Raw genomic sequence first — 20,884 nt, 5'->3', positions numbered from 1 at the left:
GAAACCATGACTGCGCTGAAACTAGCAAAAATGTCACTTTCATTTTTACTGCAGTTAGGATGACACCTCCGTGCTTATGGCAAGCTAAGATACGCTTCTGTTCATAAAAAAGACTTACCTTTGCAGGTAGGTGGTGTTGTCCATGTTCCATTTTCTAAGCAAATGCTCCGCAGGGGCCCCTCCAGCATGTACCCACTGTAGCACGAATAGGTGATCATGTCTCCATACTGATAGAAGCTACCACGAATCAGAGCGTTCTCTGTGTGAGCTGGGGGGCCGCAAGATACCTCTAAACAAAAGAAATGATCCAGAGGCTGGTGAGCTGCAATGCCTACATGATACAGTTTCTAACCCTGGGCACAGCACTTTGCACAAAGCGCCTGGGAGGTGCCAGAGAGGCACCTCTGATGGGAAATCAGTAAGTAGGACTTCTTCATGGTGCAGACACAGGGAAAAGCTGTACATACACCCAGTGAGCAGGGAGATGGCCAGCAACAGCAGTTTCAGGTAATGCAACAATGGCTATATTCACCGTATAGACCAGAAACTTTCTGGATGGTCCCAGGATATACGTGAGTCTGGGTTTGTAGAGTGAGATGATGCCATTGTCTGAACTAAACAATATTGCTTGCCAAGGAAGAAGCCAAAAGGCTTTCAGACATGCCTGAAAAAGGACACTATGCCTTCTGTCACTGTCAATAAACACAATAAAAGGCAGCACCTCTCCCTACAACCCTCATCTCATCACCCATAATCTCAAAGGTATCATTCTCAGGATATTTAGCGTTACCAAACAACCAATCCCAACTGCAGTGCTTGCAAAAGGTAAATTGAGAAGAAAATTACAGTTGGGCCTAGTGGGTAGTAGGACGAACGCTGCTGGGGCATCAAATCACACAGACATATTCTGTATCCTTTTAAAGAAACTTCTATAGAGCTTCTTAGGTCACCTTTACGTGCCTGGATCTCTTGGAGTGACCCACCTCTCCAAATGGCAATAGCAGATAAAAGCTCTCTTCTTCTAGAGTAGCTGCATTTAGGTGGAGAGCTCTGCTGACACATCTGTGCTGCCATGCTCCTGTATGATACAGCTTTGGTCATCAGCCCTCTGGAAAGTACCAAGCTCCTGCAGAACCGTACCTCATGTACTTACTTTCACACTTAGCTGTTGCTGGAGTCCAGGTCTCATCAGCATTACAGGTGATCACAGACTGCCCTTTAAGCTGGTAGCCTTCCCTGCACCTGATGGATATGTTCTGACCAACATAAAAATCCACCTCAGACAGAAGGGCATTCTCTGGGATTATGAAAGGCACAGGACAAGGGTTTGCTGTTCAAAGAAACGGCGTGAGGGAAAGGGAAGAGGGAGGAAAAAGGGATGGAAGGAAGGAAGGGAGAGAGAGAATACTTTAGAATAGTTTCTGCAAATTTCAAAATCAAATCATATGAAAAACAATAGAAATGGATGCTGCACACAAGTCCAATTTGTAATTTGATGTAAGGTTATGAGATTTGGATCATAAAATAATAATAAAAGGTTTGATTCTCTGCTGTCACATGGCTTGCTGCCATACTCTGCTGATGCCAGTAGAAGACATACTAAGGATTTAAGTGGAGAATATCCTACTTGTTACTATCAAACCATTCTCTCTTGTCCTTCCTGTTTACTATAACCTTACTACAAAAAAGAGCCAGAACTATCCTACTTCTTGTTCTGAAGGGCTGGACCAATAAAGAGCAGCAAAAATCCAGGTGTTTGAGCAGAGAATTACAGTAACATTCATTAGAGTTTAGAATTTGCCTGATAATCTTGCTTATTGCTGGCTGAAAACTTGCTGAGCTTGTCTATTGATCTCATCATGAATGTGAAGAAAACTGGACTCTATATACAGCAGAGATTGATGCCAGTTTCCTGAAACTAAACACAAAAATTAAATGTCTCCATTAACCACCCTAAGACTACAGTACATCTTAAAATTAGTTACAGACACATACAGCAGCAAGGAGGGCTATTGTGAGTGTGTGTGCACAGCGCACATGTGTGTAAGGTATTATTTCACAGAATCACAGAATAATTTATACAGCTGTTAAGTCCAACCTCCTTCTCAAATCAGGGCCAACTAAGTCAGAGGTTGCTCTGGGACTTGACCAGCTGAAATCTGAATATCTCCAGGGATGGAGACTTCATGTCCTCTCTGGGTTCCTGTGTTTGACTGCTATGATTGTGAAAAGTTTCTTCACCTACTTAGTTGGAATTTCCTTTGTTGCAAGTTGTGTCCATTGCATCTCATCCTACCACTGTGCACCTCTGAGAAGAGTCTGGCTCTCTTTTTCTTTACACCCTCTCAATAGTCAGTTGTAGACAACAGTAAAGTATCTCTTTTGCCTTCTCCTCCAAATTTTTCTCTCACCTGCTCCTCATATATCAACTGGTTGACTACAACTGACTCCATTTTATGTCAGCTTTCCAACTAAAGGGACCTATGGAGAACACAGCTTGTTCTTTTACTGTCACAAAAACACACTCAGACAAGTTAATGCTTTAACATGTCTCAATATCTGCTCCCTTCATTCCTCTGTAAAAATGGGATGCATGCCAACAAATCTCCCAATGTAGGCCAAACCAATTTTTTAAACTACAAGTGACAAATTCTGCTCATGGCTACTCCAGAAGAAAATGACAGTACATTTCCACAAAGATCTGCAGAAGTTGCTCTCATTTGCTGTCTGTGTAAGTGAAAAGCAGCCTAGCCTTTAGGCTTACAAATTGAGACCACTTTTTCATTACAAAGCAAACACACACGTTTACAGAGAGGCAAGGGACTACTCCATCTTCCATCTCTTGTGCACGCTGCTGCAGGTTCCCCTTCCAAGCTGTATCCCCTCTCACAGAAATAAGCTATTGTACTGCCGACTGTATTGTTTTCATAAATCGCCTTCCCATTCAGCAAGGAAACTGGAACTTTGCATCTGGTCTCTGCAAAGGAAAAGCTCTCATTAATTCAGCTTGGTATTAGACCTGGCTTTCCAACAATTCCTGAATTACAGTATGTGTTTAAAGTAGCAGCCACAGACTAATAAATCATGAAGAGCATTAAGGGAGATTTCAGTAGCCCTGGGAAGGAAATGTAGCCAAGCTAGGGAAGGAGCTCCTCCCAGTGATGGAGAAAAGCCACAGCCACATGTTTTACAGGTCAGCAAAATGTGGCAGTGCTGAGGAGGAGACAACTGTGGTGGTGCACTCCCCCCCTACACTTCACCTTGTACCTGGGCCACTCTAAGCTGCCTGACAAGCCTTGGCCTCTGAACAAAGGGTTTGGTGGTTGAGAGCCCCTCAACTGTACCAAGCACTCTTGTGTAGTCAAGGAGGAGAATGGCACTGTGTTATCAGGAATCAATTGCCTAAACAAGGTACAGAACAAGAACAGAACTAATCAATTATCTCCAGACAATCCTGGCAGCCTCACCGCTAATTCTTGAGAAATCACCTGCCTGGATTGTGGAAACTCACTGATGCCCAAAATCAATCATCTCCCAGTCCTATAAATAGTAGTCCCAAGTGAGACGCTTTGAGCTCTCCTGGACTGCAGTGGGCTGCGACCAGCACCTCCCGCTGAGTGGGACGCCTCTCAGAGTCCTTGAACCCTCAAGTTCATGATCAACTCAAAGGCTCGACTGTGCACCCGTTGAGCAACGCAAAGCATTCAATATGACTATTTGACCGAATCCGAAGGGGATATTTAATAGGTACCTTTGTACATATCTATCTCTTTTTCTTTATATCTCTTTATGTGTCTCTATCTCTACACCTATATGTGTGTGTGATTAAAGAATCTTAGCAAGTTTAAGTTGATTATGCTGCTAAGTTTTATATGATTTGATGCTGTGGTTTATCTCAATATCGTTAGTGAATTTAATTGCTGTTATTTTGTGTTAGATTGTTGCTGTCCTAAAGTTACACCAAGCACAACATATATCACTACACCAGAATCCCCGATACTCCACCATTGACTAAGTCTGGGACTAGGAGTGGATTCAGCTGCACCTAGACTCTTCTCTGAGAAGGAGTTCAGAAAGCAAGGCGGTCCACTCTGAACCTCGTGACTCAACGGGAGGGCATTCCTTTACGTCCCTTACCTAACCTTAGTCATAAACCATTGACCAAGTCTGGGACTAGGGGTGGATTTCTGTCCACTCTGAACCTTGTGACTCAACGGGAAGGTCTCCCCTACTTTCTCTCCTCAACATACATACACATTAACTCAATTTGATATACGAGTAAATCACTCCAATTTAATTGTAATTTGGTTTCTCTCTGTATACCTTTTCTATGTTGAATAAGTAATACAGTGAACCTTGCCATTGAATTCTGTTAAGTCACGCTTTTTACAAATTTATATTAAAATAATTTGCTTTCTGGTATCTCTGGTGGCAATTCTTTAAGTGGCCTAAATTACCCATTCGTGACAACAACACATTTATGACTTCATACTGGGGTCAGTGCGGCAAAACATGGAAATGGTTCTTTCTTGCCACTGAGATACACCCCAGAAACTTGCAGCCCTTTGCACCTTCCTTTTCACCTGATGAGAAATACCAGATGAGATGCAGTATGGGTTTGGTGTAAGGTGCCGACACTTATATTACTAATTGCTCCTCTCAAGATTCTCAGCTGTGTTTCTGAAGCCAGCAAGGTTCCAAGCTGGGTTACCACTGCTACACAAAAGACTGTTCTGTGTCCCATTTTCCATTTGATTTTCCCAGGTGGTCTGCATAATGGGATGACTGAAGATTAAACTATCAGACAGACATAAGACCATCAGGCAAGAGGAAGAGAGGAGTTGGTGAAGTGGCTGTGCTCAACCTTGTTCAAGATGGTCTTCCTGACACCTGTCTAGCACTGATAGCATGTGCCTTTTCTTAGGTGGCTGGCTAGGTACTAGAGACTGCACCTCTGATGTGGATTTCCCCTATTAACTTTTGAGGTTGCTCCTATAAGGTCTGCGAAGCATTAGGGCACTGCAGTGCAGATCTGTGCACTGTGTGGTTGCCCAGCACTGCATCTGGTAGTCCTTAGCCTTCACGGCTCTAGTGACAGGAACCTAACAGCTGCCTTGAGTGGAAGATCACTATCTGTCTAACTTTGGTGAAGCTGTCACACCATGCTGGTCCTGTCTGAATCTATGTGTGCAGCTGGGTGTGGAGTCATCAACATGTCATCTCCATGTAAGAATGCCAGGAGCAACTACAAAAAGCAAGCAGGATGCTGGGTCTAGAGTCTAGCTTGGGAGACCTAAGGTATATGCAACAGGGACAAGAACAGTCTGAAAGGAATTGATGGGCAAGAAATGAACTAGTGTATTTCTGAGAGGAAAGGAAAAATGTGAAGCCTAGACTGTATTTTCATGGCAAAGAGGCCAGGAATGGAGAACACTCATACTTAATGATACTACAGTTTAGTAAGCTTCTATATGCTTTACGTTTTGAACAGAGTCATTCAACAATACTGGTTATCTGTTCAAACTTGGGATCTTAAGTTTTTGTTCTCTTTTTGTGTTGACAGCCTTGTTTCCACCTGCTACCGCCCACTCCATATGGCACAGACCGTTCTTGCTTGGCACTCATTCTGTTTTGTGGCATGAGCAACAGAACCTACTGAGGGAGCATGTGAAAGCAGTGACTTGCAAAATGGTACACATCATGCATTCATGGTGTTTGTTCATGTGAGGAGTGTGGAGGTTAAAGGCTGGGCTGTTGAGACTGTCCTTGGGGCCCAAAGTTCAGAAAAAAAATATCAATTTAATAATTGACTACAGGAGAAAAGTCATTTGTCGTCGCAGTCCATGACCTTGTGTTAGGGGTTTGATTTTCTCTCATTAAGCTTTTAAACTGCAGATTAACACCTTAGGAAAAAAATGTCTAAGCTCTTTCTGGCTTGGTAACAGGCAGTGCTCCTTGTGACACATTTCATTCTTCAGGCACCATTTTTAATGCACATTACAGAATTGTTTCCCAAAAGCAGCTCAATCCCTGGATCATATGATATGCATGCATATGGGAGGAGCTATTGCTCATCCCAGATTGGAATTTGCCAGGCCATGAAACTGAACAGTTACCTTCACACAATGGCAAGGGTTTACTCCAGCTCCCATTGGCAAGACATGTGATATTCTGGGGTCCAACAAGATGGTATCCAGAGCTGCACACAAAAGTTACATTACTTTTGTATGTGCTTCCCGTAGAAATGGCCTCTGCTTTTTCTATTGAGGGGTGCAGCCCACAGGTAATTCCTAGGAGAGGAAAAAACTTTTTGGTTTTATACAGACAACAAAGGCCATTCTGTGTATCTGTTAACATGCTCTCTGACAGCTCTGAACTAATGGAAAGATGGGAAGAAAGCAGCTGTGAAGTATACGGAGAAGGGTTATACAATGCCTTGCCTGCCCTCTCTCCTGGTGTTCAGGCTACAGACACCTGAGGGAGAATGTGCCCAAATGTATTTGATGGTGTTGTAAGCCATGAGGTGTGTTCAAGCAGATGTATACAGAATATTTCTCTTAAGCAGGCCAGAGGCTACGCTTGCAGTCTCTTTTGCTCCCTATACAGTGGAAGGTGATGTCAGGATGTTCCCAAGAAAAATTACAGTAGTTAAGAAGGATCTTGCCCCTTGTCCCACCCTTACTGTGGAGACCAGGCAAATTGGCCAAAGGTGAGAAAGAATGCAAGGGGTAGGACTGTGACATCACCATGAGAAGATGGGAAGTGATTTGTTGGTAAAGACTACAAAATCTTGGCATTTTATTTATAAGCTGTATGAAATAAGTCATAAATCCTTCTTTCCATGCTCGCACAATTAATCACCTTCTGCTGCACAGAGAGCCAAGACTTGATCCCAGGGAGCAGTCTTATCTCCAGACATACAGAGTGGCCTTGTCATGGCAGAGATGAAGCATCCCAGCACATGATGTCCAAGGCCCTGCACACCACAATGCAAGGCAAATCAAATTCAGCAGGCCACAATGTCCCGCTACTGCCCTGAGCATGACTCTATGCATGTGCCATTTCAACGTGCCAAAATGAGCTGCCTTCAGATCAGAGAGGAACTGCCAGTGAGAACTTCTCTGATGGCTTTTCCTCTGGCTTCTCCTGTTACAGCCCTCCAGCTGGAAGGGGAGACTGGGAGGAAGCCAGCAAAAGCACTCTCTCTGTTCCCCATCTCTCCTGGAAAACTGCACCACGTTGCTCTGCTTGCCACTTACGCAGGCATGAAGGGGCGGAGGGGCTCCACTTTTTGTCAACGTGGCAAATCCTCCGGCTTGGTCCCTGTAGCTCAAAGCCAGGGTCACAGCTGTAAAAGACCTCACTGCCAAACAGGAAGTCCTCTCCCTGAACAGATCCATTTTCTGTTATGTCCGGGGGTCCACATGATACTCCTACAACATAAGGAATAGTTTCCATTCAGACATGATGCATATGGCCTGGGCTGTTCACAGCTCCTCCATGGTTTTTACTCTGAGAAACAGGGAAAGAACACAGTGTTTATCTGGGCATTCCTAGATATTTGCCCCTGAGTAGCTGAACAATATCATGCTTGGTGCTTCCAGTTCCTGCTAAAAGACAAAATCTATTCTGTCTCTGCTGGCAGGAAGACTCAGGACAGCTGAAGTCCACGTAGGTATTTATGTCAACAATTCCTATTTGGGCACTGCAGTCTGTAGTCATCAGACATCTGACAGAAATGAAGTACCTTTGAGAATTAGTACCCGTATAGTTACGTTTTGAGGATGCTAAGTACCTGTGACTTCTGGCAACTAATGTGTTCAGAGGTCCTCAGTAACCCCAAAAATCATGATCTCAAGCATCAGAACTATTTAAACATGGAAGCTGTCTGCACAGGTTTCTTATGGATACAGGAACAAAGCAGAAAGGTATAGTGATTTCCTTCCAGCAATTCTGCAACTCTTCCAGGTTGTTATCAGTGGTAAAAAATTTTTAGGCAAATGCAGACAGTATGAGTTACAAAGCAAAATGAGCATTAGTGTTTTCTGTTGTGTAAAATCACCCTTGACTAACAGTAAGTGATAAACTCATCTGGAACGTACTTCTGCACAGGGGCACTGTGCCACTCCAAAGCTTGTCTTCTTGGCAAGTCCGTTCTGCATCACCCTGTGAAAAAAAATAAAATGCTCAGAGAATAACTTTACCTATTCAAGTCTTTTCTCCCATAAACTCTACTATCCAGCAAGGCCAGGACATTTTCCCTCCATATGCAACCCACGTAAAGAGATAAATGCTGCGGCCCAAGTCTACTAGCAGAGTTTAGGGTAGAACTCCTTCCTGCAAATTGATGGGTATTGTTTATAAACCAAAAGTTTGTGGGACCACTTTATCAGTCAGTTCTCTTGTCCTTCTCCCTGGAGTATCATCCTTCTTGTCAGTTGGAGTATCATCCTTCTTGTCAGTTTTACCATTCTTGTTCCCAAGAATGTATTATGATGACAAATTGCTCACTCTCATGGACTCACTCACGGAAAATTTAACTAGCATTTTTTTCAACAACAGTACAAGCTTGTGTTTTATAAACATAATGTACTGATTTTGACCACATCCCAAACACTCATTCTTTAAATTTGCTTATAAATAATGTTATTTCTTTCTTATGTACAGGCTTTATAGCCAGTCTAATAGCCCAGGATTTACTTCTTATTTTATTCCAAGACATGGAGAACAATATGTCCCTTGAAGTAATGCACATTCATTGCAAAGTAAACTCATTGACAAGGGCAGCTGTTTGACATGAGTGTTTTTTGGCATCACACCCAATGGACTTAGTTTCCCAAGGGCAAAAAAGCAGGACTTCTCAAGAGCAGGGAAACAGATGGACGCTAGGTGGCGAAGCTGGAATTCAAAGCTTGGAAGGACTTTTTACTGTATGAAAGCACTGGCTTATTACGGCCAAAAATTACTTGAAATAGCAATTCTACCTATCATCTGCCTAAATACCATCCCACCCCTCCATTCCCAGTGATATTACATAAGTGGCAACATAATGCAAATTGAATTTATTGTTACTTAAGCGTTGTCTAAACTCTCCTTATGTTTATACTGACTGAATGAATTCACTCCTGATGGGGTGAATTCACATGCATGAAGTTCTTAATTTATTATTGGTGTTACGACAGTACAAAGGAAGCACAATCTTGCATTCTGCTTGGTATTCACAAAACACAGTGCTGAGAGCCAGCCTCTGTCCTGGAGACACCACACCACCTCATGCCTCTGGATGTGACTGTGCCCTACTCTGCCATCACCTGGGGATGGTGGAGGCCATCCTGTGCCTCAGCAACATACTTCCATTTCTGAATTCACTGCAGCTTTTGAAAACACACCTGAGGCAGCTCTGAACTGGCTAGCCTGAGTCCTGATAACAGGACAGCAGAGCTGCTCCAGAGCTCAGGTGGGGGTTAGAGCTGAATGCTCATAATAATAACAATGGACAGGAAAGAACTTTGTTCCCTTCTCTATCAGGGAATAAAGGTGCCATTGAACAAACTGGAATCTCTTTGGCTTACTAAAACAAGAGATACCACTTTCATACCGTCTAGCAATGTCATAGAACTAAGGGCAGTGGAGGTTATTGGGAGCTTTGAGTCTAAAAGGCAAAATACAGCAGACATAATGCTTGGGACATCATGAAAACGAGGGAAGAACGCAGTCTAACTCTGGCCAGAGAACCAGTTCAAGAGAGCAATATATGAGAAGTTAACTCTTCCGCGATTTATGGTGACAAGTATATATAATACTGTATTTGCAGAGGGCTGAAACAACCTTCAGTTGAAAAAAAAAACCCAACACTGAAAGGTATCTGCTGAACATGTATCTCTGAACAGGGTGCTTAAATTTGCTTCTATTATACCCTTCAGTCATGCAAGGACTATCCCAGACACATCAGGAGTATTCTACAGACCATAAATACAACAGCAGATATCCTACTTCTGTGGCTGTTAAAGGAATATATCAACATGGACCAGATGTAACACATTTTCACAGTCATCACCTGAGAACTGAAAATGACAACAAAAGGTTTAGAGTGCTGGAGATTTGAGCTTGCTTACTTGTAATTCATAGCCAGAATCACATTTATAAAGAACCACGTCTTTGTAATTGTATTTAGTGCCAACCACAAATCCATGGTCTGGAGACTCTGGGGTGCCACAGGACACAGGAATGCAGATGTCATCAGAAAATGGTGGCACCCAAATGCCACTCTCCTGAAAAACAAATATAATTGGAAGTGTGAAGGCACCACTTTATATGCTTAATTCATACCTAAATGAAAAAGTTAGGAAAATCATAACAGAAGTGTCCAATGGGTTTGAGTGTACACGTGGTTAATGCAATATTATCTGTGTAATCCATAATAAAACTCAGTAATTTAAGTAACACTTTTGAGATGTCAACATAGACTGGAGCTCAGCTTTGGCAGGAATGTTCAGCTTAGATTTACATGACAGAAGGAACAAAAAATAAATGGGGAAATAGAAGCTTGGAAAACCAAGTTCACTTGTATAAGGTCACCTAATAGCTCAGGGAACACATCAGGAAAAGAATGAAAACTACAGCTGCCTGATTCTATGTTCATGGAATCATTAAGGTTGGAAAAGACCTTTAAGATCATCAAGTTCAACCTCAACCCAACACCACCATGCCCACTAAACCATGTCCTGAAGTGTCAAGTCTGCACGTTTTTTGAACACCTCCAGTGATGGTGACTCCACCACTTCCCTAGGCAGCCTGTTCCAGCGTTTGACCACTCTCTCAGTAAAGACATTTTTCCTAATATCTAGTCTAAACCTCCCCTGGTGGAACTTGAGGCCATTTCCTCTTGTTCTATCGCTAGTTCTTCTTCTATGTTGTTGTCTTCTATTATGTTGAAACAAGGATCTAAAATAATTAAGGTCAATTTCTCAATATATATATACCTTTTGGAAGGTTATTGATTAGATGATTAGTTTAACTTTGGAAGGTTATTGATTAGGTGATTATTTTAACTCTTATATAGATTTCTTTAGCCTAATAACTGTGTGATTATGTTTAACAGCCTATTCTCATAGTCCTTAGGCTGTATTTGCCTCAATGCTAACATTGTAACTACGTGTAAATGGTTAATCACGAGGAAAGCAGGACTCATGAAAATCAAAACAAAGAAGAGTTAAGAGCAAGAACTGAGAGATTAAAGAGAACAGAGATGATATCTTAACCTTGAGCATAGAGACAGATTGGCAGGAATGCTCAAACAAGGATGACAAGAAGGAACTGCTTGTCTGGACAACAGAAGGGGCAAACATCCAAGGAGAAGAAACTACCCTCAGGAGACCTGTGACCTTAAAAGGGAAAAAGGAGTAGAGGGCTAACTCCCCAAACGACCACCAATGGCCACCCGAGACCGCCGCGCATGTGTAGTGTAGTTTTGCAACACCAGCATTATGTAAATGTAGTAGATAGGCAGGGAGGCAGAGATTTCTCGTAAAATGTGTGAACATTCACGTCTTTAAGGTATATAAAGGATGAACTTTTGTTTCAGGGCACACATGTTAGGAGGAGATATCCCCCATGCGTCAAGCACTGCAATAAAGATGTCTGCTTAATAACACTTTGATGTTATTGAGTTTAAATTTAACTTTTTTGAATCATTTGGCGACCCAGATGGGACAGGTTGGCATATACTGGGTTGCTAGCACCTTAGTATACATTTGGGGGACTTCTGTCCCATTTGGTAGGGGATTACACCCCCATTTGGAGGGGCTATATCCCCATTTGGAAACAGGATTGGTTGACTGTTATCTGACTTTTGGCTAATGCATTTTGAGTATTGATTATTGGTTTGTCATTTACTGGATTTTAGTTATTAATGGTAAAATTTGCATCAGATATGGGAGAGTCACAGAGTGGCAGAATTCTAAAGAAAAGCGCATTGGGATGTGTTTTACAGTATTGGAAAGATCTGAGGGGAGTGCCGGGAGGAAGTGTCGATAGAAAAACCTTAATTAAGTATTGTAATTAGTGGTGGCCTCTCTATAAGTTAGATGATGGAGAAAAATGTCCCTTTAATGGGACATTAAAATATAAAACATTATAACAATTAATGCTGTTCCTTCAGAGAGGAGGAAAATGGGATGGAGTGGTTTATGCAGATATGTTTTTCACTCTGTGAAACCACCTTGAATGGCAGAAAGAATGTGGAATCAGTTTAGCACCCCAGGACTCTGGGGTGATAGAAAAAGACAAAAATAAGCAAAATAGGAAGCAAAAAAGATGTTGCTCGGCTTGTAGCATTGGACAAAGATGTTTAAAGGTTCATAGAATGGGAGATTAGAGGATTGTTCGACCCTGATTGTGAGGGTGTACCTGCAATGTTGGATGCGGTGTTTAGTGAGGCAGAAAAGCAGATGGTTGTGAGAGTGGCCAGACCCCAAGTACAGGTTCTGGTTTTGGCTGGAACTCTGCTGGGAACAGTGGATAACCATGTTCCCATTACCAGTCCCGGCTGGGGCCCTAACCAGCCAGGAGCCTGGGACTTATTAATGCAGTACAGGGAATGGATTGCTTATGGAATAGGAAATGCTGTCCCACGATCAGTAAATTGGTCTAATACTCTAATACTTTAGACCCTACCTCTCAGGAGGTAAAGGGTCAGTTGATATTTCTGGTTTTGTGACAGTCGGCTGATGATATCAGTAGAAAGTTACAGCAAGTGCAAGGAACAGATGTAAGAGATTTAGAGAAATTGCTGGAGATTGCTTGGCAAGTGTGTCAGAAAAGAGATAGTCAGAAAAAGAGAGAGTAATGGGCAAAACATTTGCCAATGCTACAGCGGCTGCTTTGCACACCACAGCGGCCAGGTAACCTCTGGGAACCCGCCAGGAAACAACGCTAATGGGAGGAGAAGTAACGTAAATGTCTAGGGGAAATCAACCCCTCCCAAAAGATCAGTGTGCCTATTGTAAGCAAATGGGGCATTGGAAAAAGGACTGCCCGAGACTGGGCAAGTCGGTGATGATTACTGACCTGGAAGATAATTGACAGGGACCAGGGGAATCTTCCCTAACGGAACCCTTGGTAAAAGTTCAGCTAGGGAAGGAAGAGAAACTTGTAGAATTTTTCATAGATACAGGTGCCACATTTTCAGTATTAAATCAGACCTTATTACCTGTGAGTAGGCAAACTGTTAATATTGTGGGAGCAACTGGACAGGCTGAGAAGGTGTTCTTTTTGAAACCACTAAAATTCAAAACTGGGAAAAGTGTAGGGACTCATAAATTCCTCTACCCGCCTGGGGCTCCTAAATCACTTTTGGGAAGGGACTTATTACAACAATTGAATGCTGAAATAGGATTTAGAGATGGAAAAATTTAATTTAAAATACCAGAAGACAACCATGTTGAAATTTTAAGTTTGGCTCTTACTGAACCTCAAATTAGGGAAGAAGAAATTATACAAGAAATAAAAGGCCAGGTATACCCAGGAGTATGGGCTTCAGCAATACCTGGAAAGGCTAAAAATGCAGTATTAGTTGTTGTTAAACTCAAAAAGGGAGCACGACCTGTTAGGGTAAAGCAATATCCCCTGAAATAGGAAGACAGGCGAAGAGTGAAAAGCATTATAGAAGAATTTATAAAATTTGGATTATTAATTGAATGCTCTTGAGAGTGTAACACTCCTATTCTGCCTGTCAAAAAGCCCGATGGCAAAGCCTACAGGTTGGCACAAGACCTGTGGGCAATAAATAAGATAGTTGAAGATTTACACCCGGTAGTGGCAATCTCATACACCTTATTGACTAATTTAAAAGAAACCTATGAATGGTTCACAGTATTAGATCTGAAAGATGCATTCTTTTGCCTCACCTTGGCCCCTGAAAGCTGCAATTTATTCACCTTTGAACGGGAAAACCCCAATTCAGGACGAAAAACCCAGCTAACCCGGACAGTGCTGCCCCACTGAAAACAGTCCCACAATCTTTGGAAATCAATTAGCTAAAGAATTAGAGGCCTGGGAAAGACCTCTGGGAAATGGGATTCTTTTGCAAGAGATGATGTAGATGTATACTTTGACAGACACAGAAAAGGATGAAGAATGTACAGAATGGACTGTGAGTTTGTTGAATTTTCTTGGACTAAGTGGTTACCGAGTGTCGTTACAGAGATGCCCAGATCTTGAAGAAAGAAGTAATATACCTGGGATTTGTGATTTCTAAGGGACAGAGACAGCTCGGGAATGACCGAAAAGAAGCTATTTGCAGGACTCCAGAACCAACCACAGTAAAAGAGTTTCAAACCTTTTTGGGAATGACAGGTTGGTGTCGGTTATGTATCTACAATTATGGACTTCTGGTTAAACATCTGTATGAACTACTGAAAAATAGCCAGACAAAATTAATATGGGCTGATGAAGCCAAGACGGCATTCGAAGAACTGAAATTGGAGCTAACGAGGGCTCCAACTCTGGGTCTGCCTGATATAACAAAGCCCTTCTAGCTGTTCTCATACGAAAGGCAAGGAGCGGCTTTGGGAATTCTAGCCCAGAGGCTGGGTCCTCATAAGCAAGCTGTAGCATACTTTAGCAGACAATTGGATGAAGTCAGAAAAGGATGGCCAGGACACCTTCGGGCAGTGGCCGCTGTTGTTTTGATTATTCAAGAAGCCTGAAAATTCTCTTTGGGGCAAAAGATGATTGTGCACACTTCCCATGCTGTAACTTCTGTTTTGGAACAAAAAGGAGGACATTAGCTCTCGCCATCAAGGTTCCTGAAATATCAAGCAGTTCTGATGGAACAGGATGATGCAGAAATTGTCACATCTACTGTTATCAACCCTGCTTCTTTTCTACAGTGATACGCAGGAAATGTAGACTGTTGTGCATGACTGCATAGAAACCATTGAGACCGTGTATGTAAGCAGGCCTGACTTGAAGGAGGAGCCGCTGGAGGAAGCTGAACACACTTGGTACACCGATGGGAGTAGTTTTGTAAAGGATGGAGCTTGAACGGTGGAGAATGCCATGACCACCACAGACCAAGTGGTGGAAGCAAAGTCACTCCCTAAGGGTACATCTGCACAAAGAGCCGAATTAATTGCTTTAGGGAGAGCATTAGAGCTTGTTGAAGGACTGCAGTGAATAGTTCATGCCCATGGGGCTATCTGGAAGGAATGGGGACTTTTCACAGCCCAAGGAAAACATAATAAGCATGCTGACATGATCCCAAGACTTTTGGATGAGGTACAATCGCCTTCGGTGGTTGCAGTTATGCATTGCAAGGGCACCAAAAGGGTAACACTGGTCAGGAAGGGGGGAATAGGTCGGCAGATCATGAGGCAAAAAGAGCTGTGGAACAAGGTGAGGTATTAAGTTTGATTCCTGAAAAAGCTTTGCCACTACCAGACTTGGTTGATTATGACGAGAAGGATCTTAGATTAAAGATTTGGAAGCAGAAGTTAAATCATCAGGTTGGGCAAAATTAAAAGGTAACAGAATAATAGTTCTCTTTAGAATATTATGGAAACTGGTAAAAGCAGAACACGACAAGACTCATTGGGGAACTGAAGCCTTGTATAATTCCCTTATGAAGCAAATAGAGCCAGGAATTTGTTTTAAACTGTAAAAACCATTGTTAATAAATGTGAAATATGCTTAAAGAATAATCCAAAGGTAGAAAATCCTGTAAAATTTGGAAGTATTGATAAAGGGAAGGTTCCAGGTCAAAATTGGCAAATAGACTTTTCTGAACTCCCAAGAAAAGGGGGGTTTCAGTATTTGTTAATATTAACAGACACCTTTTCAGACTGGCCAGAAGCTTTCCCTTGTAGGGCTAATAAGGCTAGGGAAGTGACACAAGTACTTTTAAATGAAATTACTCCCAGATTTGGAATATCAGCAGTAATATCTTCGGACAGGGGTACTCGTTTTTGTGTGCAAAACCACACATGCTCAGCTTCTCATATAAGCAAACTTACTGACTTTAGTCTGTTTACAAGCTTAAGTTAAGGTTGTCCACAGCTAATGCAACAAGAGGTTACTAGCAGAACTGATGAGGATCTTTGCTTTTTAACATACAGGGGATTCAAGTTTCTACAGCTGCACAGTGGATTAAAGTGCGTGCTGCCTGTTATTCTGGAGAAAAAGAGCTCTGCACACAATCCTCAAAATACATTGGACATCTTGGACATAATTTTTTAAAATCTTGGACATTATTTATTCCCTGAAATGTGATAAAAGGAATACTTTTCTAAAGGACAGCTTTAGTTTTTCCATGAAAGAAGAAATCAATAATTTATAGTTCTGAAAGTCTATACATGGCAAACTAATAATTGCTTTTACTGGGCAACAAGGAAGCACATTATATTTTGCAGCACATGATTTAGATTTTTTTGTTGTGTGCAATTAAAGGCCAAAAGCTAATCAGGGATTAGGAGGAGGTGGAGGACTCCTGAATTGAAGAAAGCTGGCAAAATAAAACAGTGCAAGTAACAGTATACCTTGCATGTAGATGTGCTTGCTCCCACCAAAGTATAGCCTTCTACACATGACAAAGTGATGCTTGTGTTCACAGTGAAGTTGTCCCCAAGTATGATTACATGGGTTGTATTTCCTAGGAGCGGACACTTTCTGGGGCAACAGGAAATACTTTGAGGAGACCACTGTCCATCTTCCTGGCAAATGCACACATCCACCTCTGTCACCATTGTGTAGCCTTCCAGGCATCTGCAACACAGCAAGAAGACCCAACCACAGAGACACAGCTAGGGATGAGCTAACCCATGAATTACAAAGTCAGACAGTCATTTTTCAGCATTAGTTGCTCATAAGCACACCTTGGGATTTCTCTATTATTTCTTGCAAAAGTGGATTCACTTGTAGAAAGGCAGACAGAAGCATCCCTTTCACCATGTTAAAGACATGCGGAAATGACAGTGTTAAATTCATCCACATGCCATGTCTGAATTCTGTCCCATACTATTACTTGCTTTTATTGCCAAAACAAATCTCCTCTTCTGCCAAGGAATTCCTCACCTTGAAGAAACAGATCTGCAGTGTGCACACTTCAGGAAATTAAGACAACCCCCCCCCCCTTTCTCTACTCTCTGACAAAGGAGTAACTTTGCATCAGCAACACTTGCTGACAGTGAAGAGTTGCAGTACAGAAAATGGGAGACGAGGGAAATCAGCCCTTCTGTATTAAAACAGGCACTTGACCAGAAGGAATATGTAAATGCGGTACCAAAAGGGGAGAAAAATTGCACATCCTGCTGACTGTTGCTGCCACCTGCTAAGAAAAACTGAATGCCCAGTCCAGTGTTTCAGAGGAGAAGAGGAATGCATGGGGAGCGGGAAACTAAAGGTGGTGGTGAGTGCAGCGCAACAGTGAAATACCTTGCTGCACTTTTGACAGTGGTCCAAGTAATATTTTATACGTGCATGGGAATGTGGCCTTTGTCAATCAGAGCATATGATAGGGCATAACTTTTCTTCCAGGTCTTCTAAAAACTTGCACTAGCCAAGGGTGCATAAATCTTCCATCTTCATTCCTTCAGAGATATCACGGAAACAGAATTCTTACCTGTACTGGACCTTGCTCCCATAGGTGTACGTGTTCCCAAGAACCTCTGCATTTGCGACAGAGGGTGGTGGGCCACAGCTTAACAGCTCACAGCTTGGGTATGGCTTCTTCCAGACACCAGTCTCCATGCAAGTCAGTTCTGGACTCCCCTGCATGACAAAACCTGCCAAGCAGGTATAGATGATGGTGTTCTCATCTGCAGAGCTGCTCCCATTGATAAATGTGTTGGGGATGATGGGTGGAGAGCCGCAGGAAATCTGCCCGCAGCGAGGAAACCCAGAACTCCACTTGCCAGCTGCCTCACAGGTGACTTCCGAAGGCCCTAGCAGTTTGAAGCCCTCCAGGCATTGAAACTGGGCACTTTTCCCACAGCTGAAATCTGTACCAAGAATGACCCCATTTTGAATCTGTGGTGCAGGACACAGACAGGGTAGGCAAGATGGAAGGCTTCCACTCCAGGAGCCATTGGACAAACACTGCCGTAAAGGACTGCCATGCAGCTCATAACCAGGGAAGCACACATACTGGGCAAATTCCCCATAGGTAAAGCCTGAGCCATTAAGAAAGCCATGGGAGATGTCTTCAGGAGGTCCACAAATGACTGGCTCACAGTGTGGAGCTTCTGAATCCCAGGTACCATCACTCTGACAGGTAAGCATAGACACTCCTTGCAGGTTATATCCTTCATTGCAGTGATAGTGTACTTCTTTCTTAAAGCCAAAATCTGAGCCACTAGTTCTCCCATTGGAAAGAGGCAGTGGCACAGGGCAGGTCACAGCTTTGCAAACTGGAGCAATTCCACTCCAGCTTCCGTTTGCAAGGCAGACTCTGCTCCTGTCCCCATCTAACAGGAAACCTTCGTTGCAGCTGTATTCTGTACGTCTCTGGAATGTGTACTCCTCTCCAATCACCTGACCATTCTCCAAAACTGGAGGTGGGCTGCAGGAAACAGGAATGCAAATCGGTTCACTGCCATCCCATTTCTGGTTCTCTTGGCATCTCCTCTCTGTGGGGCCATTTAACTGGTATCCAGGATCACACTCGTAGTAGACAACACTCCCATATGTGTAGTTTTCCCCTTTTATGTTCCCATTCATAAGCTGGGTAGGTGAGCTGCACGTTACTGCTTTGCAGTATGGAGCAGTGTTACTCCACTGCCGACTTGTCAAACATAGTCGTGTGTCGGAGCCAACAAGAGTGAACCCTGGCTTACAGGTGTACTGCACCGCGCTACCAAGCGTGTTCTCAGTGAAATGTAAAAAACCATTCTCTGGGGGTGACAGCAAGGTGCACTCTATTGAAACGCAGGTAGGGGCAGTGCCATTCCAAGCCCCATCTTCTTGGCAAGCTAGAACAGGATTCCCCAGCAGCTCGTAGCCAGAGTAACATGTGTATAAAATGATAGTTCCAAATAAGAAAGTGGTGAGCTGCATTGCACTGTCCTCCTTCAAGGAACTTTTGAAGTCTTTCAAATCGTCAGCCAGTAAGATATGTGAAAGGGAGGGACTCTCTGTAACACTCTCCTGGTCAGAATGTCTTTCTCCATGTTTCACCTGCATGTATTCCCCAAAGTCAATATGAGGAGGCAGGCCACAGTCTGTTGGAAGGCAGGCTGGTGTGGAGCTAGACCAGCCCGATTCTTCACAGGTCTGCATGGCAAGGCCAGACAGCTGGAAGCCTGGCACACAGCTGTAAATTACCATGGCCCCATAGCTATAATCTGCACCCTCCACAAAGCCATTCTCAATGGGCTGAGGGGGCTGGCAATTTATGGCTTTGCAGGAGGGAACCTCTGTGCTCCACTCCCCTGTCTCCAGGCATCTCAGCGTTTCCTCCCCTTGGAGCTGGAAACCTCTGTCACAGGAATACCTAACAGTCTGCCCATAATGGAAGTTTGTGAATGAGTATTTGCCATTGAGGATCTTCTTAGGCCTTGGGCATTGAATAGGTTTGCAAGCTGGCCTTCCTCCAAGCCACTGGCCATCTTCTCCACAAAGGATAGTTGTGTTCCCCACCAGTTCGAAGCCTGGTTTACATGTATAGAGAGCTGTGCTAAGGAAGGTGAGGCCCTGCACATCAACAATGCCATTCTGAATCTCTTCTGGTTGGGGGCACTCCACAGGAATACATTCTGGCAAAGGCAAGCTCCATGAGCCATCAGCCTGGCATCTGATGGTAGACTCACCCTTCAGGAAAAACCCATCCACACAGATGTATTTCACAGTGCTACCAAAATGAAGAGATGAAGTCAAGGGGTCACCAAAGGGGATGTATGGAGGTGCAGAACACTGTACAACCTTGCAGAAAGGAAAGGAATCATTCCACTGTTGGGAGGGCAAGCATTTCAGTACAGAGGAGCCATGCAAAACATAACCCTCCTTGCAGGAGAACTGCACAACACCAACTTGGTAAGTCACTTCCCTCAAGACCAGTTGGTTTTCTGCCAGGGGTGGTTCTGGACATTTTGTTGGCACACACTTTGGGCTTTGCTTTTTGCTCCATTTCCCTGATTTCTGACATGTCCAAGAAATATCTCCGATCAGCTCATAGCCTTCATCACAGAAAAATTCAACTTTGGAGCCCATATCAAAAGTATCTCCCTTGGAGTAGCCATGCTGGATGGGTGGTGGCTTTCCGCAGCTGAGGGGAACACAGTAAGGAGGTGATTCACTGTACCATTGCCGATTGGCTTGGCAGATAAACACTGAGCTCCCAACCATCTGGTAGCCAGACTCACACTGATAATTTGCCTGATTTTCAAAGAAGCGTCCAGTTGTTTCCTGAAAAACAGGCAAGACAGGGACATGTCTGAAATGCAGATGCATGATTTGGGCAACAGGAAGCTGATTTAATTTCTTGTGTTCCCTTGGTCTAGTGTCTAGCTGAGTCCCAGACAGCAGTAAAAGCTGTCTGCAAATGAATGAATGCAAATAACTGACACAGAATGTCTTGCCTCAAATGATGCACTCTGCTGTCAGGAAATCTGAGAGCACCGTCAAAAGAAAACAGAAAATTCAAGGCTTAAAAGGTAAAATCTAGAAAATATTTCCTCTGCTTCCACCCGTTCCTGACCCATGAAACCAAAAGACAGGAAGACAGAAAAGAAATGGGCCAGGAGAAGCTGCCATGAAATGGTCCATTGCTGTTATGGTTTTTTAGCTTACAGGCATATTCAAGGCTGGAGCCTTCAGAGGTACTACTACCAGGAGACGTTTATAAGTGCCACGTGTGCAGCTGCAGGGTCTTGAGCATGCAACTGAGGCACCC

At 43.3% G+C, this 20,884-nt stretch overlaps 1 protein-coding gene across 1 annotated transcript in view; it reads right to left on the bottom strand.

Annotated features, from left to right (window-relative positions):
- SVEP1 (sushi, von Willebrand factor type A, EGF and pentraxin domain containing 1) overlaps window positions 1–20,884 on the bottom strand; it is a gene marked incomplete at both ends in the record, with an annotated part of 137,495 nt that overhangs the window by 14,716 nt on the left and 101,895 nt on the right. Inside the window, 9 exons of the mRNA XM_082012906.1 lie at window positions 119–289; window positions 1,154–1,330; window positions 2,804–2,977; window positions 6,117–6,290; window positions 7,260–7,433; window positions 8,103–8,166; window positions 10,116–10,271; window positions 16,536–16,761; window positions 17,618–20,397. Of these exons, the coding sequence (XP_081869032.1) occupies window positions 119–289; window positions 1,154–1,330; window positions 2,804–2,977; window positions 6,117–6,290; window positions 7,260–7,433; window positions 8,103–8,166; window positions 10,116–10,271; window positions 16,536–16,761; window positions 17,618–20,397 (4,096 nt within the window). The remainder of the gene's footprint in view (window positions 1–118; window positions 290–1,153; window positions 1,331–2,803; window positions 2,978–6,116; window positions 6,291–7,259; window positions 7,434–8,102; window positions 8,167–10,115; window positions 10,272–16,535; window positions 16,762–17,617; window positions 20,398–20,884) is intronic.

Source organism: Phaethon aethereus (genome assembly GCF_964289735.1).
Source record: "Phaethon aethereus genome assembly, chromosome: Z".
Classification (NCBI taxonomy): domain Eukaryota; kingdom Metazoa; phylum Chordata; class Aves; order Phaethontiformes; family Phaethontidae; genus Phaethon; species Phaethon aethereus.
Note: the sequence above shows the minus strand (reverse complement) of the source record. Positions and strands in the feature narration are given on the sequence as shown.